General features: G+C 48.8%; 6 protein-coding genes across 6 annotated transcripts; 3 read left to right on the top strand and 3 right to left on the bottom strand.

Annotated features, from left to right (window-relative positions):
- Nucleotides 1–363: 363 nt before the first annotated feature.
- On the top strand, nucleotides 364–635 carry N7462_009125 (uncharacterized protein; the record flags this gene model as incomplete). Its single annotated transcript, XM_057080839.1, has 2 exons — nucleotides 364–478; nucleotides 514–635. The coding sequence occupies 2 exons, from the start codon at nucleotides 364–366 to the stop codon at nucleotides 633–635; spliced, it is 237 nt and encodes a 78-aa protein (XP_056931167.1).
- A 6,948-nt stretch (nucleotides 636–7,583) lies between these two features.
- Nucleotides 7,584–8,684, top strand: N7462_009124 (acetate uptake transporter family protein; the record flags this gene model as incomplete). Its single annotated transcript, XM_057080838.1, has 3 exons — nucleotides 7,584–7,990; nucleotides 8,134–8,302; nucleotides 8,361–8,684. The coding sequence occupies 3 exons, from the start codon at nucleotides 7,584–7,586 to the stop codon at nucleotides 8,682–8,684; spliced, it is 900 nt and encodes a 299-aa protein (XP_056931166.1).
- A 2,904-nt stretch (nucleotides 8,685–11,588) lies between these two features.
- On the bottom strand, nucleotides 11,589–11,842 carry N7462_009123 (uncharacterized protein; the record flags this gene model as incomplete). The annotated part of the gene is made up of 2 exons (XM_057080837.1): nucleotides 11,589–11,764; nucleotides 11,827–11,842. The coding sequence occupies 2 exons, from the start codon at nucleotides 11,840–11,842 to the stop codon at nucleotides 11,589–11,591; spliced, it is 192 nt and encodes a 63-aa protein (XP_056931165.1).
- Nucleotides 11,843–11,987: 145 nt separating this feature from the next.
- N7462_009122 (uncharacterized protein) lies at nucleotides 11,988–12,710 on the bottom strand (the record flags this gene model as incomplete). Its single annotated transcript, XM_057080836.1, has 3 exons — nucleotides 11,988–12,093; nucleotides 12,155–12,373; nucleotides 12,514–12,710. Coding segments are annotated over 3 exons (522 nt in total), but the record flags the coding sequence as incomplete, so codon positions are not given.
- Nucleotides 12,711–12,964: 254 nt separating this feature from the next.
- Nucleotides 12,965–15,033, bottom strand: N7462_009121 (uncharacterized protein; the record flags this gene model as incomplete). The annotated part of the gene is made up of 4 exons (XM_057080835.1): nucleotides 12,965–12,973; nucleotides 13,213–13,678; nucleotides 13,740–14,433; nucleotides 14,637–15,033. The coding sequence occupies 4 exons, from the start codon at nucleotides 15,031–15,033 to the stop codon at nucleotides 12,965–12,967; spliced, it is 1,566 nt and encodes a 521-aa protein (XP_056931163.1).
- An 883-nt stretch (nucleotides 15,034–15,916) lies between these two features.
- N7462_009120 (uncharacterized protein) lies at nucleotides 15,917–16,431 on the top strand (the record flags this gene model as incomplete). The annotated part of the gene is made up of 2 exons (XM_057080834.1): nucleotides 15,917–16,064; nucleotides 16,115–16,431. The coding sequence occupies 2 exons, from the start codon at nucleotides 15,917–15,919 to the stop codon at nucleotides 16,429–16,431; spliced, it is 465 nt and encodes a 154-aa protein (XP_056931162.1).
- Nucleotides 16,432–18,140: the final 1,709 nt, after the last annotated feature.

The raw sequence follows: 18,140 nt of genomic DNA, 5'->3' as shown, positions 1-18,140 counted from the left end.
CCGGATTTGATGCAACCTAGGTGACACACGAGTCCAATTGCGGTTTGAAGACTCTGCATGCACATCATTTGAGGGAAGCAGTGAGATTCGGCCGTGGACCAGATCCGCATTCAGGTGAAGACCATGGACGCTAGTTAAGTTCTAAGTGCATATCTTCATGCTTTCAGGGGCTAACTCTCAAAAGTCTCACTGGAGGATCTGTCTCTGGAGTTAGTAATATAGTCACTAAGGTTGGAATCAACTGCCCGCACCCAAAGCCCAGCGACAGGGTATGGGGTTGCGCGCTTCTAGAGTTTCTATATACGCAGATCTGCGTTCTCGGGTTCTGCTGTGAGGTTCTTGCTTCGGATACATCTCCCGAAGATGCGGCCGACTGGGCCATCTCGCCTGGCACAGCCTATAGAGCCCTGGTTGACCTTTCCCAACCTAGAGCAGGTCAAACGATTTAGATTTTGGCTGCCGCCACTTCAGTCGGTCGGTACGCCATCCATCTTGCTCAACAGTTGATGGCAGTACGAATCACGGTGACTGTTCGCAATGAGGATGAACGTCTCGCAATAAAAGCTCTCGGGATCGACTATAAGCAGCATATCATTGAGGACACTGATCCAGATCTTGAGCTGGCTATATCTTAGCTATGTAACGGGAAAAGAGTAAATATGAATTTGCACCAGTTTGCAAATTGTACCCTACTTTCCACAGCTGTGGCACTGCATAGCAGCTGCGGGTATTTTAGTGGATCCTGATATCGAGAAAGGGCAGACAAAGACAATACAAGTGAAGTTGGATGGACACTCTCTACTGGCCCATTCCGCCAAGGAGCTTCATGTTCGATCTACAACCTTAGTCAGATGCTCCTCAATGATTCAGATTCCATAATAGGTTGAAGAGGGCAGCTTGATCTCGCAAGAGTGATTCTGCCAGCATTCCCGGCTGCGTTTCGTTACTGGGATGATGGAATTGAATATATGCCCTTGTTCTGTGGACTCCAAGCTGTGATATTTTGGTCCGAATCAGGAAATCTTCTGTGTTTGTACCATGTCTCAATATTGGGAGTCTGCAATTCCACATAGAGTATCCCTGGAAGGACTTCGTCATGGTCCGGATGCATGAGTGATTCAGGTAATGGAAAGGCTCGACTTGGATCTACAGTACATGATCGCATCCTCGACCTGTATTTTGTGGCCTTTGTGGACTTTGTATACTTCGTCACGCAGCCGTGATCTGTGTCTCTATCGAGCACGAGTGACTACAGTAGCTTTGTGAGCACGCAGTGTACGTCATCCAGACTCTCTTTCCAATTAATGATCCCATGTGTTGGAGTATAATTTGCTAGCACAAGACCCAACCCCGCCACATGCCTCCATATCGAGTTGTCGGGTGTTTCCAGACCCCCGCACAGTCTCCATCCATCACCAATCCAATCGCAGCAGGAAGTCTTTCCCATCAGAACGTGATTCTCGGGGTTAACCCGGCGTCCCGGGGACCAGACCTTCCCCACTCTTCCCAAAACTTCTTTCGACGATCACTAGAACCTGTACCCGTTGTGCCCGGTTGACCCTAAAAAGAAAGAGCGGTGGAGTACCCCGAGCATCATCCCCGAACTCTCTTCCGCTCCGCCGAGCCGAACGCGGCGACCTGGAAACCGGTTCTGGAGGCTCAAGCAGAATTCGAGGATCCGAGATCCTGGAAATGAGATCAGGGAAAAAAAGAAGATATCCACATGGAAAGAATTTCCTGTGGACCATAGAAGGGTTTTCTATGCTGGTGGGCGCATCCCCCGGATTCTGTATTGCGCACGGCCATGGACTTGGGGTTGCTCGGCTCCGGGCTTCCCGGACACGCGGGCTGGACTTTGATCGGACTTAAAGACTCGTGGAGGGGCTGACTTTGGTCTGACACTTGGGACGCTGGTTTGTCGACTCGGAGGTCTTGCCTGGTCCGGCGGGTTTCACTGGCCTGCTGGTTTGCCTCCCCGCACGATCGGTCAGATGAGCGCTGTGTGGGGAAGGGCGGTTTTAGATCGACGAGCGGTGCATTTGGCCTAGTGAGTTTGCTAGTACACGCGTCATGGGGATGCGATTGGCATGGTGCTCTGCTTGTGCATCTCGCTCATTGCGTGGACTGGGGGATCATGGCGATACAGGGCTGAGGGGAGCTTTCCCCGCACTACGAGGGCTCTTCGGGCGCACAGGAGATGTCGCAGGATGGTGATCGTCATGAGTGGGGGATGTGCTTCTGGGAAGACAGAGCCTGCGCGCCAATCATGACCTAGGGCATTGGAACTCGGAGGGTGGACGGTGAATGGTGTGATGTGGTTATGGAGACGCCATTGGAGACGATGGGAGCGCAGTGAGAACACGCACTGGCTGAGCGGACGTGATGAACTATGGAACTATTGAACTATTTGCGGTGATAGTCCGGGACTTAGCGAATCAATATGTTCAATGCTTTCAATGAATTGAATGTGTTGTGTATGCCATGCCGTGGATCTTAAAGAGTTCAAGCGTCAATATCCTTTGGTCCTTTGAGCCGATTACGGGGAGTTTATTGTCGAGCAATTGGAAATAGTTCGAATAGTCTTGACTACCGTCCCAACTTGGCCGAAGGATTTGGACATGCTCCATCTCCAACCCCGACTTCACCATGAGGGGAAACAGCATCTAGTCAACAAAAAGGGGGAAGGAGAGGGAACACGAGTGCCTGGTCTCGTGGGCCCCCGAGAATTGGCTTGGACTACATGAACAATCTCCGCATTGATCCTAGTCGCTTCCTCCAAAGACCTAGAGAAAAAAGGGAGCGGGCCGGGCAGGCTAAATACGATCAAGTACTAACGAAATACACGGGCAGCATGAATCGTCTATGCTCTAGGGGTTGCGAAGCCAGTGCGACAAACCCTCACAACATAGGGAATGAATCTTCCTCCATGGCGTATTTCGGTTTTCATAAAGGAGTGCTGGTGATTAGGACCGGGGCCTTGAAACCGCCGCAATGCAGCTAGACCATTAAGTCTGTAGCCGAATGTTTCGCTCCAACTCGACGCGGATGCGCTTGGCACGCCACGCTGTAGCCGATGGTTGGGCTTGTGAAGCATCGCTGTTAATTTGGGGTCATTTCGAAAGTTAAAAAACAAAACAATGTAATCAATAAATCGATAATCGGTCACCAAACAATCCTGGGTTCAAAATCATGGCTGACGGGGTTTTTGGACTGGTCCGACAGACGCTTACTGTGTCGTGCGCCACCCATGCGCGTAGAAACAAGGGACAGGAAACTCCGTCAATCAACGCGTGCAGATCGACTGCTGGGGATCAGGAGAAACGATCGGAAATAGTCGAAAAATAGATCAATAATCAGCGAAAAAGCAACTAATCCTACAGAGCGCGATCCAGACTTCATCGTCACGGAGGAGGATGGGATGGGCTTGCATGGTGCTAGAAGGACCATTGATCTATCACCCGATTCGGATTCCGCCAGCACCAGGACTCGCTATACATAGGATCCGTGACTTTATTGCTCCATCCTCTGCTCCTCTCGTCCCCTGGGGGAAGGCGTGATTGGGATGGCACGGGTGACTGTCCCTCGCCGCGCTGCAACAATTCCCTGTCACTCTGCTTTTTCTGAAGCCGGCTCAGGGGGACTCTGCTGGCCCCTTTCCCTCTTCGGGCGACGATGAAGTCTCCATCGCGAGCCTTGTCTCGTTCTTGCCAATGATAGAGTTTGGGAAAGGGTGTGAACATCTGGAAAGGGAGTCGATCTGATACAAGTGTCAGCGTCCAAATGGGGCTTGAGACGGGCCGAATCCGAGGCGTGCTGAGACAAGCGTCCACCAAGGCCACCACCTCCTCCACCCCGTGCGCCTGGAGACGGCCAGAAAGCTTGGGCTGAACTGTTTGTTTTTCTTTTCTTTTCTTTTTCCTCCTCCTTCGGCTCGCGAGCCGCTATGGACCGACGTGCATAGTCTCCACTGAGGGACAGCTGGCACCAAGTTCGACGGGAGTCGCGAGAAGCTGAGAAATCGGCGAGTCCAATAATGCTCGAGACCATGGGCGGGGGCATCTCCGACTGATCAATTAAAACGGAGCTCGAGGTTTAGCTCGTCCATCTGGGCTTGTCAGTGTCGATCCAAGTTGCAGTTCCCCGCCGACGAGCCCGGGCGAAAGGCCGGTCATGGTTTAGCGGTGCCCGCGGTCGCTGGTGCGACACGCCCGCCCAAAAGTCTATTTGGCACGAAGCGCACATCCACATCAAAGCTCCGCCCCCCTTGTCGAGAGTGGATAGCGGACAGAGGAAGAGAGGCACCTTCGATGTCCGGCAGTGGAAGGAGTGTGAAATGAGGATAATCTGGAAAGCCGGACGGAGGGGCCGAGAACGTTGGAGCTTTCGTCCCCACGCAGGGCCGAAACCGTGCTGGATCGTCGGGATTATTGGAGATTATTGCTCGTACAGAGCACAGCATGCGTTGTCGTGTCGCGGGCCGGTCTGTACGGATGGCCAGGGCATCCACCCGGTGCACCGTGCTTTTGGCCTGACCCAAAAAAGGGGCAAACGGAAGCATCGTCCTCGAGGGCGTGGACCGAGCTCGTCTGTTGGGGTGGCATGCAGTTGTGGTTGCATGATGTGAGCCCACTTTCGAAAGAAAAAGAAGCTAGTATACGCCCTTGCTTGGCCTCGTGTGGGTTGGGCTGGTGGGCGGGCTGCAGGGGCGGTTCATTGGTGCGTAATTCGATGCCAAGCACGACATCGTGTAATTACAACCGGAGCCTTCGATATTAGCCGGAATGGTCGAGTCTGTGATCATTGCTGTACACTTCTTCCCACGATGCTGTGGTGGCTCGTCGTGGATTGTTTTGATAAATACGTGAACACTGCACAATTCGTCGTCCAAATAGTCAACATAGTCAAACCATCCACTAAATAAAGTACTTCAAAGTCCGATGAACATGCACCATTCTGATTCAATGATAATCATGATATCATTAGCTGTCTGCTGAATTATATACTATCAACCTCTTGCTTGTATGGAGTACGTCCACTCCGTGTACTGATCCAATGATCCAATAATGAGATCGATGGAGATAGATTTCTCGCCCCCTTCTCCCCATTCCTTCTCCCCCCCCACGAGCTCGATCTACCCTAAATTTCATCTTTGCACCCGTAGCGCGCTTGAGAAAGGTATCTGTCTCAGGACGCATACTAGTATTGTTCATGGGATCAACAAGCTCCCCATTCTTCCCAATTCTTCCCCACTGGCTCGAGTATTTCGGTACTTCTATCAAATAGGCTCGAGGTTCTTCGGCCTGGGCGCTTTCTATCTATCTCCCTCTACTTCTCTTTATGCTGAGTTCATATGTATAAAACCTGAGAACAGAAAGCATATACGGAATGCTCGGTATAGATACCCATGTGAGCTACAGGTAGGGGTATCTGTAGAGAGCCATGCCACGGTGTACCCAGTACCTCCGACTACCCGCCGATCCGAGGTCTGCTAAAATTACGGGTATGGCGTAATACGGCGTTGTGGGCGTTCTCAAAAGCCATGGAAAAAAAAAAGGTGAACAGGACCCTTAGGACCCACTTTCTCCCCGGCTAGCAAAGGCCGTGGCAAAGGTTGAGAATGACGAGGAAGATGCGCATAGAAGGGTCCATGGAAGGTCTTCCTCAGAGGCGTGTGGAAAGAAGTGTTTCCCTCGGCCTCGATTCGGTAGTTCGGTAGTTCGGTCGAAGGGACTCGATGACTGGGTGGGACCCTGCTCGGCCGCTCTCTTGTTTTGCGACGAGTTAGCAGGGTGCGCGCGACCATTGCTAGCCATTGCTAACCTGGCCAGTTTCAAGAACGATTGGGCGCTCCGATCAAAAGTACCTTTGCGGTAGATGTACAGCTACCACACTTGTCGGCACCTGTAGTTCGAGCCGTCCCGGAAAAGCTGCTGGGTGCTCCGTCTGCCGCGTATCTCAGTCTCCGCGGTCTCGGACTCTAGACGCTAACGCAGCACAGCAAATGCCCGAGATGCAGGCTGGTCATCCCTGTTCTGCCCTTGTCCCTTTCTCCCTTTCTGCGGCAAGTCGAATTCGACCCGGCTGATCCGTCTCTGCCAATCATCTTCATGGCCCACTGGCACCGGGTCCCCGGATCCTCCTAATTGGGGCATTTGGGGCCTTTTTTTTGCCTCTCCACTTTCTTGGTTCCCCGGACTGCTGTTGCCCTGGTTCACGCTCTTGAACTCCGGATCCGACGGGGATGAGCCAGGTCATTGGAACAGAAGTAATTTTCTTTCGTTCCTTTTTTTTTTCCTCATTCTCGCCGGGAGTGTAGTATAATTGGGGAAATTGATGGTGCCTTTCCCGCTCGTCCAGGGTCGCTGATGTCTTCAAAGCCTCCAATTGACCAACGAGCTGCGTTTCATAAGTTGACTGAATTGAACCTAGGCCCTCTGTACAGCATCCTCTCGCGGGGCGAAATCATCAGTAAGAACCGTGTATACCTCCAGCTTGAGCTGATTTGGCGATTGCCCCAAAAAGCCGCCAAAGCATTGCCTCCCCATTTGCCCCCCATCCCCTCTGATGGAGCCCATCCTCCGATCTCAATGGTTCCTTCTCCGTTGATCCCATGTTTCCCATGTTGCCCATATTCGGCCCATGTCCCCCCCCCCCCTTGTGCCGTCCCGTCCGCATTGACAGGCGGCACCTGCTTACAGGACGGAGTCCCAGTCTCTGGCCCCAGACTCGACACGGCCCCAAAAGGAAATTGCCATGGAAGGAGTTTCTGCATGAATAATATTAGCATAATCTCACTTAGCTTACTTAGTATGAACCCTGGGTCCCGTATCACCGAAACCAAAAAACCCCATCTTTCGAAAAATCACAATTAAAAATCAACACCGTTGGGTGTCCGTATTTCCTTCTTCCCCCGGCCGACCAGCTTCTCCGCTGTTCCATTCTCCATATAAAACCCTAAACCCATCAACCCTATACATCCCCGTCTTGTTAAATTTCGGCTCTTTTTTTTTTTTTTGTTGATCCGCTCTGCCGAACACGGTGTTGCCCTTAATCACTGTGATTGTTCGCGACCCCCAATCCGCCCAAATAACCTCTGTTAGCGTCGGTGGGCCTGCGGCTGCACATCATTGCGATTTATTGATTTATTGAAACCGCTGTTGAGGTCAGTCGCGACTCCACTTTCTTTTGTCCACCGAAATTTTCAGGCGAACGAGCCTGGGCTTCCCTGAGCTTCCCAGGCTTTTGCATGTTGCCCCGTGTCCCTGTGTTCCCACGAGTTATAATAGCTTCGTCCTCCCCCCCCCTCCTCTTCCTCGCCTGCTTCCTTTTTCCTTTCCCAATCTCCATCGAACCTGCCCAGCAGTGCTGTCCGGCTCGTGATTGGATCATTTCTCTTCCTCTGCTTCCATATAACTGCGTTATATCGGCTTTGGCTCAGCGAGCTTACCTCAAACCCTTTATTATCTTGTTCCCATACTTGTTGAAATTTTTTTTTTTCGCAACCCGTTCATAATTCTGAACTTGGTCCTTCTAGAATCGCATCTGCCTCGATTCCGAAATTAGACCGAGACATATAGAACATCATGTCTGCAATTGAAACCAGCAACAACGGCTCCTTGGAGAAGGACGTCGGCACTGCGCCCGTGGCAGCCAGTGAGACCGGCGCGCCCGTCCACCAGCAACAAATGTCGACCGAGGAGCACGAAGTTGCGCGCGCCGCCGCCCGCTTCGGCTACGGCCCGTTGGCTCAAGTCAACACCAACGAGGCTCGTCTCCGTCCCTTCGGGGGTGAATTCCAGCCCGGTCTGTACAAGTCCGTCGAGAGTCGCAAGTTTGCCAACCCGGCTCCCCTCGGCCTGTGCGCTTTCGCCCTGACCACTTTCGTGCTGAGCGCCATCAACATGGGCGCGCGTGATCTGACTGCGCCCAACATCGTCGTCGGTCTTGCTTTCGGTTATGGTGGTCTCGTCCAGCTCCTTGCGGGCATGTGGTAAGTTCAGCAATAGCTTCCATCAAGCTTCCCCTTCTCCTTCGCGAGGCAAGGTTGCGCGGTCTCCGGGCAGCTTTTACCAGCTCCGGCGGCCTTCATGTGTTTTGAGTCTTGTGTGCCCACGACTAACATGGATCGTGCAGGGAAATGGCCGTTGGAAACACTTTTGGTGCTACTGCTCTGTCCTCGTATGGCGGTTTCTGGATTGCGTTTGCCATCGTGTTGACCCCCGGTGGGTTCAACATTGAGTCGTCAATCGAAGCGGCCGGCGGCGCAGGAGCCTTCTACGACTCCATGGGTCTGTTCCTGATGGTAAGTGAACTTCCTCTTACGCGTTTCGAATCCGCGCAACTGACACGTGTCCACCCAGGGCTGGTTCATCTTCACCACCATCTTGGTCTTCTGCACCCTGCGCTCGACCGTCGCCTTCTTCTTGCTGTTCTTCTTCCTGGACCTGACCTTCCTGCTGCTCGGCATCGCCTACCTGCAGCGCCCCAATGACGAGGGCACCAATGTCGCGGTCCAGAAGGCTGGTGGCTTTTTCGGTCTGTTGGCCGCCTTTGCTGCCTGGTACAACGCCCTCGCCGGTATCGCCGACAACAGCAACAGCTTCTTCATCATCCCCGTCGCCCACTTCCCCTGGTCCCCCACCGGCCGTAGCCGCCGTGGCAAGACCGACCGTGAACTGGCGTAAATTGATGCTCTTGACCTCACGTGTGGTGACGAGTAAAAGGATGTCTGCTGATGCGCTGTTTGTAATGTGTTGATACCCATCCCCCCATTCCCCCTAAACCCATACTTGTACCATCCCGCCGCAGCCCAGGTGCGAATGACCCTTCGATGTGCTTCTGTCCTGTAGGGACCGAGTACACCGGGTTGGTCTTCGTTATCAGTGTGCGGCGTTTGTCATTGTTCGCTTGTTTGGACTTTCGAATTGACGATCTCCGATCGGTTCGGCCCTTGAAGCGGACAGCTGCACAAAATGGCTCGTGTCGCTTGTTGCGGTCTTCGAATTTCTTCGGACACGACACGGGTGTCTTATAATTGGAGGATCTCTGTTTCGGTCCCCTTGTTAATTTTTTTTTTTTTGTATCCAAGTCTCCTTGCCTGTGATCGCGTACCTATTTAATAATTCACTGATGTTATGATCATGGCTGTGCTTGTGTAATGCGTACCTGCTTCCCCTGGTCTTTCGTTCCTGGATGTTTCGCGCTTGTTTCGCGAGCTGCCGAGACACCGAGTATGAGGCGTGCGCCGCTAAGCCCAAGTTTGATGGCCGACTGTCCCTGCTTGGGGGCGGCTGAGCGCCGTGCATTGATCAAATCAAAGGTGACGGACAAAATGCAAGCAGTGACATGGATATGCATCAACGAGGAAAGCAATTATCTGTTATTTAGCGAGTTTGAGAATCTTTTCGTGGTTGTATTCGGTATTGATCAATGTGAATATTAGCATCTAGACAGTCAGTTCGTAAAGCTGGACAGTATGTTTTCGTAGTGAGTGATAGGAATCGTCGCACGTTAAGCTGAAAGGCCTGACCGACAAGACCATTGGAGCTCGGAGACGCCTTCTTGCCCATGAGAGCCTCCTTCTCCCGAGAAAGTAGATGCTTCCATACCATGAAGCGAGAAGGGGAAGGGGTGTGTGAGAGTTTGGGACGCTTAAGTATAGATTCCCGTGCCGCCAGGCCGGAATTATCTATACCCCCCGTCTCTCGGCACTTTCTCAACGCAGCACTCATATCGTGAGGACTGGTCAGGCCCATTTCAAATAATATGAGAGCTTGGATTGTAAGGCCTACTGCTTTCAATTGACTGGCCCTGGATCAAGAAGGAGGTCCATCCGCTATGAGATGTTGATAAGATCGCATCCAGAAGCGTACCGGTACCCCACTTTGTGTGATTGAGGTTGTTATTCATGGTCTTGTGAGAGGGATTTCTCTGTCAAAGTTGCGAAGCCCAACATTCAAGAGGCCAGAACGAATTTTTAATAGAACGAGAAGGGGGGGAAAGGGTTTTATTAGGCCTTTCAGAGCTTTAGTGAAACAGAGGCTAGCGGGTTGGTCGCTGCCCGAACTACACCCGACTTTGGCCGGTGCAAACTCGGGCCACGCTCGGCGCTCAGGGGCACGGGGATGGCCCAGGGTCCCGGTGGACCTCCTGCCGAGCAGAGCTGTCTAGCTGAGTTGTTCTGTGATTCGACCATTGTCATGCTAGATTCGGAAGGTCAACGAGACGGGATGCCGAGAGGAATCGTTATTTTTCTGTTGGAAACTGTTGACCGAACAACATAGACATCATAATTGATATCCGCGTTGCACTCTCGGCGATCGATCGGACCAAAGGAAACGACTATCTCCAGACTGGCGTCCAACAAATCCTTTTCAAGCAAGATTAATAAATTGGGGGCTGCGAAGGTTCAATATTATTAGTCGCTATCAAGTGCCGGATTTCCCGGGAGTGTCCACTAACCGCGAGAATTTTAACGTGATCGGGTTATCCGCTACCTTCTTGGTCGGACAATCGCGAGACGGATTATTTGGCACGTTTGTTGGCCGAGTCAGAATTTCACGTCATCCAATATTGACTGATGGAGTGGCAGAGAAGAAATGTTAAATAATAGAATAAATTCATTATCTTCATAATGAAGAGAGAGTAAGATGTAGTTAAAGTATTGCATTTGATCACAGGGGATCTACTTTCTAGTTAACAGGATACACTCACTCTCCCATCCCTCAACCACTCCGGCCCCACGGTTGAATGAGAACCGTTATATTATATTCAAAGACAAGCTCAAGCCCATCAATTATGGGTTTCGAGTTTAGTTACTAAACCGACCGAAAGTAAGACCGATTCACCCGTCTCCCTCAATTGAAACGACTATTGTGGTTCAAAGGAAGGTGGATTCGTAACCATTCAAAGGAAAGAATGAAGATTATACATATCAACACATCATGTACGGCAGTTTCAACAAAAGCTATCTGTATACCAGATGGAATTATAGTAGGATAACTTAAACTGAGTGTTGATAGGCCAGTACCACAAAGGTCCGCAGTTCATGCCTTTCCCAGGAGGATGCCTTGAGTGACCTCAGCTCGTTTCTGATATAGCTTCCCATCCAGATCAATTAATGACATGTATAAGATTGGCATTAGTAGCTTTGATGGTTCTCAATTACAAAATTTGACGACTCCTAGAAAGAAAAGAAAAAAAGCCCAATCGAAACTGATTGTAGTGTATAGGTAGTGATAGGAGAGAAAGATGAAAATGTCTAGTCACAAGTGATGAAGCCTTGTCTGCAGGGCAGAGAGTACTATTCCTCAGGAGGAAACGACTTAACAGAAGTCGGACTCGAGCCAACCCATCCGCAATTGTAGCCATTTCGACCAAGGAGGACGAGGCGTGGAGGCGGTAAGCGGACGCGGGCGAGGTGATCGCTCAGATCACAGCTTGTTCGCAAAGCCGAGACTAGGTCCAGCATGATCGAAGACGACAGACTGTGCCTTTAGTAATATATCCCCGAAGATTGAGAATCCAAGACCGGCATCACTTTACATTCCACCATAGCACCACACATCATCGGTTGCATCGTAGTTCATCTACTTCCCGGGAACAACACCGCGATATGAATTGATTTCAAAAACAAAGTCCGGCAATGGTGAGGCACAAGGGAAAATGAATACCGCCTGGTCCTCATAGAAATATGCCTCGGTGGCCTGGGAATAATAGGCTACAACAATCTCCGTGGGCAAATAGAGAAGCGTTGTTCCCGTATCTAAAATTTTGTCATCGACGAATCAATGTGATGTGCTAGCTGCTGGATCATGAGTTAGAGACTCACCTGCAATGCCATTTATTGGTATCTCGAGATAGGGGCTGCCTCCTATTTGGAATCCAGTGAGATCAAGCTGCTAATAGGCGAAGTAGCCATATGGCATCGTTACAGTTGTCCACCCAATTGAACCTTTATATTCGATGGGATCAATGAAGCGAAAATTTTAGTTGCAAGGCTTTCCATGTTTGAGATTAGCGGTGAAAAGGGGCATATTCAGAGTTGGCAACACAGTTTCAAAGAAAGTCTGCTGTTTAATAGGTTCGACTGAACTTACGCAGTTAGCGTCAGAGACAGTCAAGTCAATTCAGGGGCTTTTAAAACAGATTTGACTTGGCAGTGTTGATAGTACTAAATGCAAGGCCAAGAAGACCACTTGAAAATGGGTTTGACGCAAATGATGATGAAACATAGATAGCGGGCTCAATCGCCTGGCTTAACCCAACGAGGGAGCCAACTGCAACAGCATCATAGTATAAATTTCCACCGGCTCCACTGCCATCAGCGTGGGTGATGTCCCATGTGAATCCAGGAAGTAGCTTTAAAGTCAGACTGAGCGCCGGATTGTACGGAGAGTGTCCCGTCGTTTCAAAAGTGGGCAGTTCAGTGGAGAAAACCTAGCTGGTTAAAAAAAGGCAAAGGTTAGAGTTCTGTTGAGAGATAGTGTGGTCTTTCTCAAAGTTTAGACTCACAGTTCTGCGGAGCCCGTATCAAAATCAAGGTACAGAGTTTGCCCGCCTGCCGTCACTGGACAGAGATACTCGACATCATATATCAAAGGTATGGCTGGTGAGCCACCGGACTGCCCTCTCACAGCTAGCGAAGCTCCAGTGTAATTCAGCGTGACATTATACCGTGCCAGATTAGCGAGGTGTGCAGCGGGCCATGAGCCTTGCTATCGTATGTAAACCTGTACCCTATTCTTCTACATCAAGAGCTATTCTCTAATACATGTACTAGAACCGAAGATTGCACTACAGGTTTTCCGAGAGACTATGCAGAATAAGGCTATATTTTCTACTTGTTGGGAAGTTTGAAAGCAACAACAGTGATCCACGGTAGGAATATTCGTTCAATATTCATTCAATTTTCTTGTATAGAATCTTGCTGATACATCAAGACTGCTATTTTTTCGATTTCTGTTTACTTTAGCTAGAGATGAAGAGTTAATATTAATCATCCTTAATTCAAGTAATAGCTAATACGCCCTGGATCTAGTCTAGAAGCATTTCCTCAAGTATAATGTATTGATGATTGATATGTTTTCAATACAGTGTCCCATCGTGGGCCGTTCATCAGTAGTGAATTAGGAATTTCTCTCCACACATACTGTTTTAGGCAAATTAGCACAAAAGAAAAGAAAATGAACAACTATCACGTGGCATACTTACGTCACGGTATTTTCCTTCCATGCTCATCCTCAAGAAACACTTGAAAGGAATGGTATCCTTGAGAAAGTACCGATGCAAAGGCTCCCCTACTGTGCCTGCTTGTGAATGTAGCACTGTCGCTAGAGCTTCTCGAACAATCTGCCATCCTCCTTCTCTCTCTAGTCCCAGTGTGTAAACTAAATGACCGATATGGTTTTGAAGAAGGGAGTGGTGCACTTTACTCCAGACATCATTCATATCGTCAGTCAAAGTAGCACCTCCAGGAGGCAGGGAGTCGAAGTTGACACCATGAGCTCTCAATGTGGGGACATGCAATCGAACACCTCCACAATCACGCACGGCAAATCCTTTGAGATTTTTTGTTTTATTGCAGATGCGCGCCACGATATTTTGACCATGTGCCTCCAAGCCGATGCCATGTTCAATCAGAGGAGGAAGGACAACATTGAACAAGCATACGGCATAGCTTTTTTGATGAATGTTAGCTTGTTTCCCGCGAAGTCGAACTGCTATGTACAGTAGCTAACCTTTTGAGCCAAGCCAATTTTTGAGATATATTTCGTAGATTGAATAAGATTTCTGCGTATGTACGCTTTTCCTTGTAAGGCTTCTGAGCCAATGCAGCCGAAACTAGGAGAGTTTCGTCATTATCCTGTGCCTTCTTCTTGAGGTCAACTCGAAGAATGCATGAGAGATGACGAGCTTTGGTGAAATCCTCTTGACCCCCTGTGACGGCAGCGACTTCTCTAAAACACCACATATCGGCGGGGAGGAACCTCTCTAAAACCTCCGTAAAAAATGGCCCACTGCAGGTCGTCCAAGGCGTAATTGTTCTGAGAGCAGACGTTATCTGACATGCTAATGAGAGTTTCAAATGATAACCAAAATTCAACTCCGGTCGAAGGGTAAGGGTTCTCATTGAGGCCTGGGCATCGGCGCAGCCTGCAACTGATTTCAGAACAGTGGCATTAGAGAAGAGTTGGAGAATGGAGGGGAGTTGCTGAGTGAAGCACGGTACTCGCACACGCTCAGCACTAACTTCTGGAATCTTAAGTCTTTCCAGAAGTGGCTCAAGCATATTCTCGAACGGCCCTGTAAGTCGAAGATCGGCACGAGGGACAGAAATGAAGGCGATATTGGGAATGAGCATCTCTTCGATTTCGACGGGCTCTAGTGGAGGTTGTGGATAGCACAACCGGTGAAACTTCTCATCATAAAACTCTCAATTAAAGAAATTATGGTGAGGGGTAGCAGATGCATATGGAGCTTACAGGATGAGTCGGATGGCCGTGGATCAAGGTCCTCTCCCAAGCATTGAACGGTGCATTCAAACTCAGAAGGCCTTGTCTGGAGCCAATTTCTAACCATTTCTCTATGGAATAACTCGGTAAGATATCAATTTCCGTCACGGGATGCATACAGACCTTGATTTTCGGCACAATTTTTCAGCTGGCGTGAAATGGTATCCAGAACCTCGCCATTGGCATGGTCTGAAAACCAAGGAGAGACAAATGAAAAGACAAGACTGGGATCCAGCTCCTCTTCTACCTTTTGGCTATGTCCAATAAACACAGGCGGTTCCAACGTTTCGGGTCTTATCACGGATATCACGATGTTTTCTCTCATCTCGACCCACGCACCATGCATAAGGCCTACTTTGACCCAGTTGGGGGAGGAATCGTGGCGTAAATGCAGATATCGCTCATTGCTAACCTTTGATGTCTTAACTGAACCTTCAGCCAAGCCTTCATTTATGAGCTCTGCTAAGAGACGCTTCGTGGTCTCCCAAAAAGCTTCTGAGCAGCGAGACTGTCTGGTCATTATCTTCGAGTATGAGACAGAGGGAGAGTATAGTAGGGCAGGACTATCGTTATCTGACAATTAGTTTTCCTTTTCCAAGAATTGTCCTACTTCCTGAGGGTGCTCGCTTTTAAAGGCGTTGTTTTGATTTCCTCTCGTAACATATCACATGCTGATCGCTGCATCAGCACCTGTGAAACGTCCTTTTCCATCAACTGCAGATTCTAGACCATCCACTTCACTAAACTCATACTTGCAGTATACTTTATTCCCTCTATATGTCTGCTCCAATTGATCGATTGTGCCAGAACCAAGGTTCTCTGAACATGACCAAAAGCACCGAGGTGGCTCCCTATTATCCAAATCGCACGCAATACGAAGCCCGTTCTCGAAGTAATGGAAAAAATTGCGGAGGAAAGACTCCCACAAGGCTTTTCGGAGAATCTGGTCTCAAAGATGAGCTGCCAAGGACATGAAATTTTTCTAGATCAGGTGGCGGGACCCCCTACCTCGTCATCTTACTAGACTCGCGTCTTATCTCACATCCAATTGAAATTGAGGGGCCTTTTCGATGCTTCCAAATTGGACCCAATAGTAGTAGCCATTCTATTGATAATATCATCTAACGAGGTTCTCTGCTGAATTAAATCAGCCATTGGATGCATTGGATATATCAAATTTTCCCTTGCCGTAGGTATATCTCCTCCTCCAGTCTGTTTCGGAAAACCTACATTCTAAAAACAGGTTCGAGTTGATCCGTAGAATACAGCTGGACAGATATACTCCTTTGGAAAATAAGACCATCGCCGTGGGGATCGCCACCCACATCGATACCAACTGTCGCAGGTAGGATCATCAGTATCAAGGCCATTCAGCAGATGTGATTATCGCTCATTTAACGGACATGCCCCTATTTAATGACAAAGAGGAAAACTTTGCTCCGGATGACGACTCAAATGGTGAAGTGATCCTTCATACCGACGTTGGGCACATTGTGTCACTCTTCACGCTTGGCGAGCCTGCAAGTGACGGCGAAAGCCTGCTTGCGAGCGGTTGGAGAGTTTAAAACGAGCTTACTGCAACCTGACCTGATTTGACCAAGGTATTGGCGAGCGATTGGTCAATTTCCAGGTATGCAAAACAGACCTCTCTGCCCGACGAACCTTATTGGGGCTGAATCATTCAGTGCATCCTGGTATCTTTCATTCTCGACCACTGTTGTATCACCAATGCTCTTCTAGTGGTGCACCAGAGCGTATCGTCCTACAATTCTCCCGATGCTCATTCTCGGGATTTGGCGTACAGCCCAGGCAGGCCTCCTGGGATCTCTCCAAGAAGAGGTGTTGGACACACTCCACTTTCCCACTGAAATGTTTCAGATCGCCAGGGTATTCCATAAAGGCGACATACAGTTTATAAACAACTTGAGTATTCTCCGTGCTCGACGTAGCTCCTCGGATGACGCAGAGCACCGTAAAGTTTATCACATACACCAGTCGTCGTTGGAAAACCAGTCTCCTGATTGCCTTTTTTAAGGATGCATCTGTTACATCTCTGACTTGATGACACTGAAATATCATGGGAAACACCGGAGTATCTATGGGCCCGAGGAGGGTGAATCTATGATTTCAAGGCCGTGTTTTCATATGGGCCGAGCCCTAGGTGTTTCCAGTAAATCCAACCCCGCAATCGGTCCGGCAGGCTAGGGTCATCTGAAGCTATTACAGCTGTATAGAGATGTTTATCTTTCGACAAGAGCGTTTTGACTGTTTTAATTTGGTATATCGTTATATTTTGGCATTTTGGGGTTCCCAGAGTGATATTACACATACAATCCCTTGTATTTGGTGGCACTCTCCGCGCATATACCTTTGAGCCAATATTCGTCATTGGCTGTTCAATAGTTACAAAGGCACATGAAGTGGCTATGGATTTACGAGACGAGATTTTCTGCTGCGATATTCCAAGATTAGTCAGGCTACTTCCACCTTGAATTCTGCCCATTTTTGCTTGATGGTGAAACTAAAGCAGAGGCCTGTAGATGCAATGATCGCTCAACTATCGCCCTCAAAACATATGTATATTCCAACTAATCGACGGAACTCTCTTGGCTAACTTGGATCTCCGCCTTTTTGGCGATCTTTATTATACATGATAGCAAAACGCGACAGTACCTAATATCCGTCAAGGCTGTCAAAGGCTTCACAAGAAACTAATATATCTAAATTTAATTATTATTAAACAGTGACAATCAAAATTTTAAATAAATGATTGTTATACTGGAATTATTTAGAAATAGATTGACTCTAATGTCGTTATAATTAGAATTGAATTAGTGACTATATTTCAGAATATCTAAACTAACTCTAAATGAGATGTTTTGAAATCGAATAACATCGAATTTCTATACTCAAAAACTAGAGAAATGTAATAATATAGTGGTACCTTGAAATTTCCGTTGTCGAATAGCTAACTTCTCTTCCGATCCTGTATACCGTTATACACAACTTCAGCCATCTCAATAGGTTGAGCTTTCCTCACTATACCTGGGAGGTAGGAAAATGATCCTGGGGGATCAGTAATGAAATTGACTGACTAGATGACCTCTTGTCAGAAGGGCGATGTTTCATAAATAGAGAGCAAAAAGTAGCAACAATGTCCAACTCGGTGGCATAGACTAGTTAAGTGTCCTGGTAAGCTGGACTAAAAAAGCGGATGAATCAAAATTACGTGCTGCAAGTTGAATTGATCAAACCCGAGGTATAGGAAAGTCCGCATTCATGGAATTTGTATTCGTACTGATACTACTCAAACTAGTGACTATTAACAATAGCCCAGCCTCGTTGGGAAACAAATTCATCACCAGCTGGTCACCTAATGATCCCTCCAAATGTCACGTGCGATATATAAAATTCGGATTATCCGTCCCGATCAAAGGAGATGCGAAATTCAACAAAATTAAATTGTTGATTCGACTCCACGCAACAAAACAAGTTTCTCGGAATTCAGGTTTTCGGAGACAGCCGTCGGCCAGCAAGACGGGGAATTTTCGCTTAGTCCTTGGCAGGGACGGCAGTCGGCTCCCAATTGTCCTGCCCAATAGGGGATGGTGGATGGAGCCCGGTGTG

This window comes from Penicillium macrosclerotiorum (assembly GCF_028827735.1).
Source record: "Penicillium macrosclerotiorum strain IBT 26536 chromosome Unknown utg000008l_segment0_segment0, whole genome shotgun sequence".
Taxonomy (NCBI): Eukaryota; Fungi; Ascomycota; class Eurotiomycetes; order Eurotiales; family Aspergillaceae; genus Penicillium; species Penicillium macrosclerotiorum.
The sequence above is the reverse complement of the archived record's forward strand: the minus strand, read 5'-3'. Positions and strand labels throughout refer to the sequence as shown.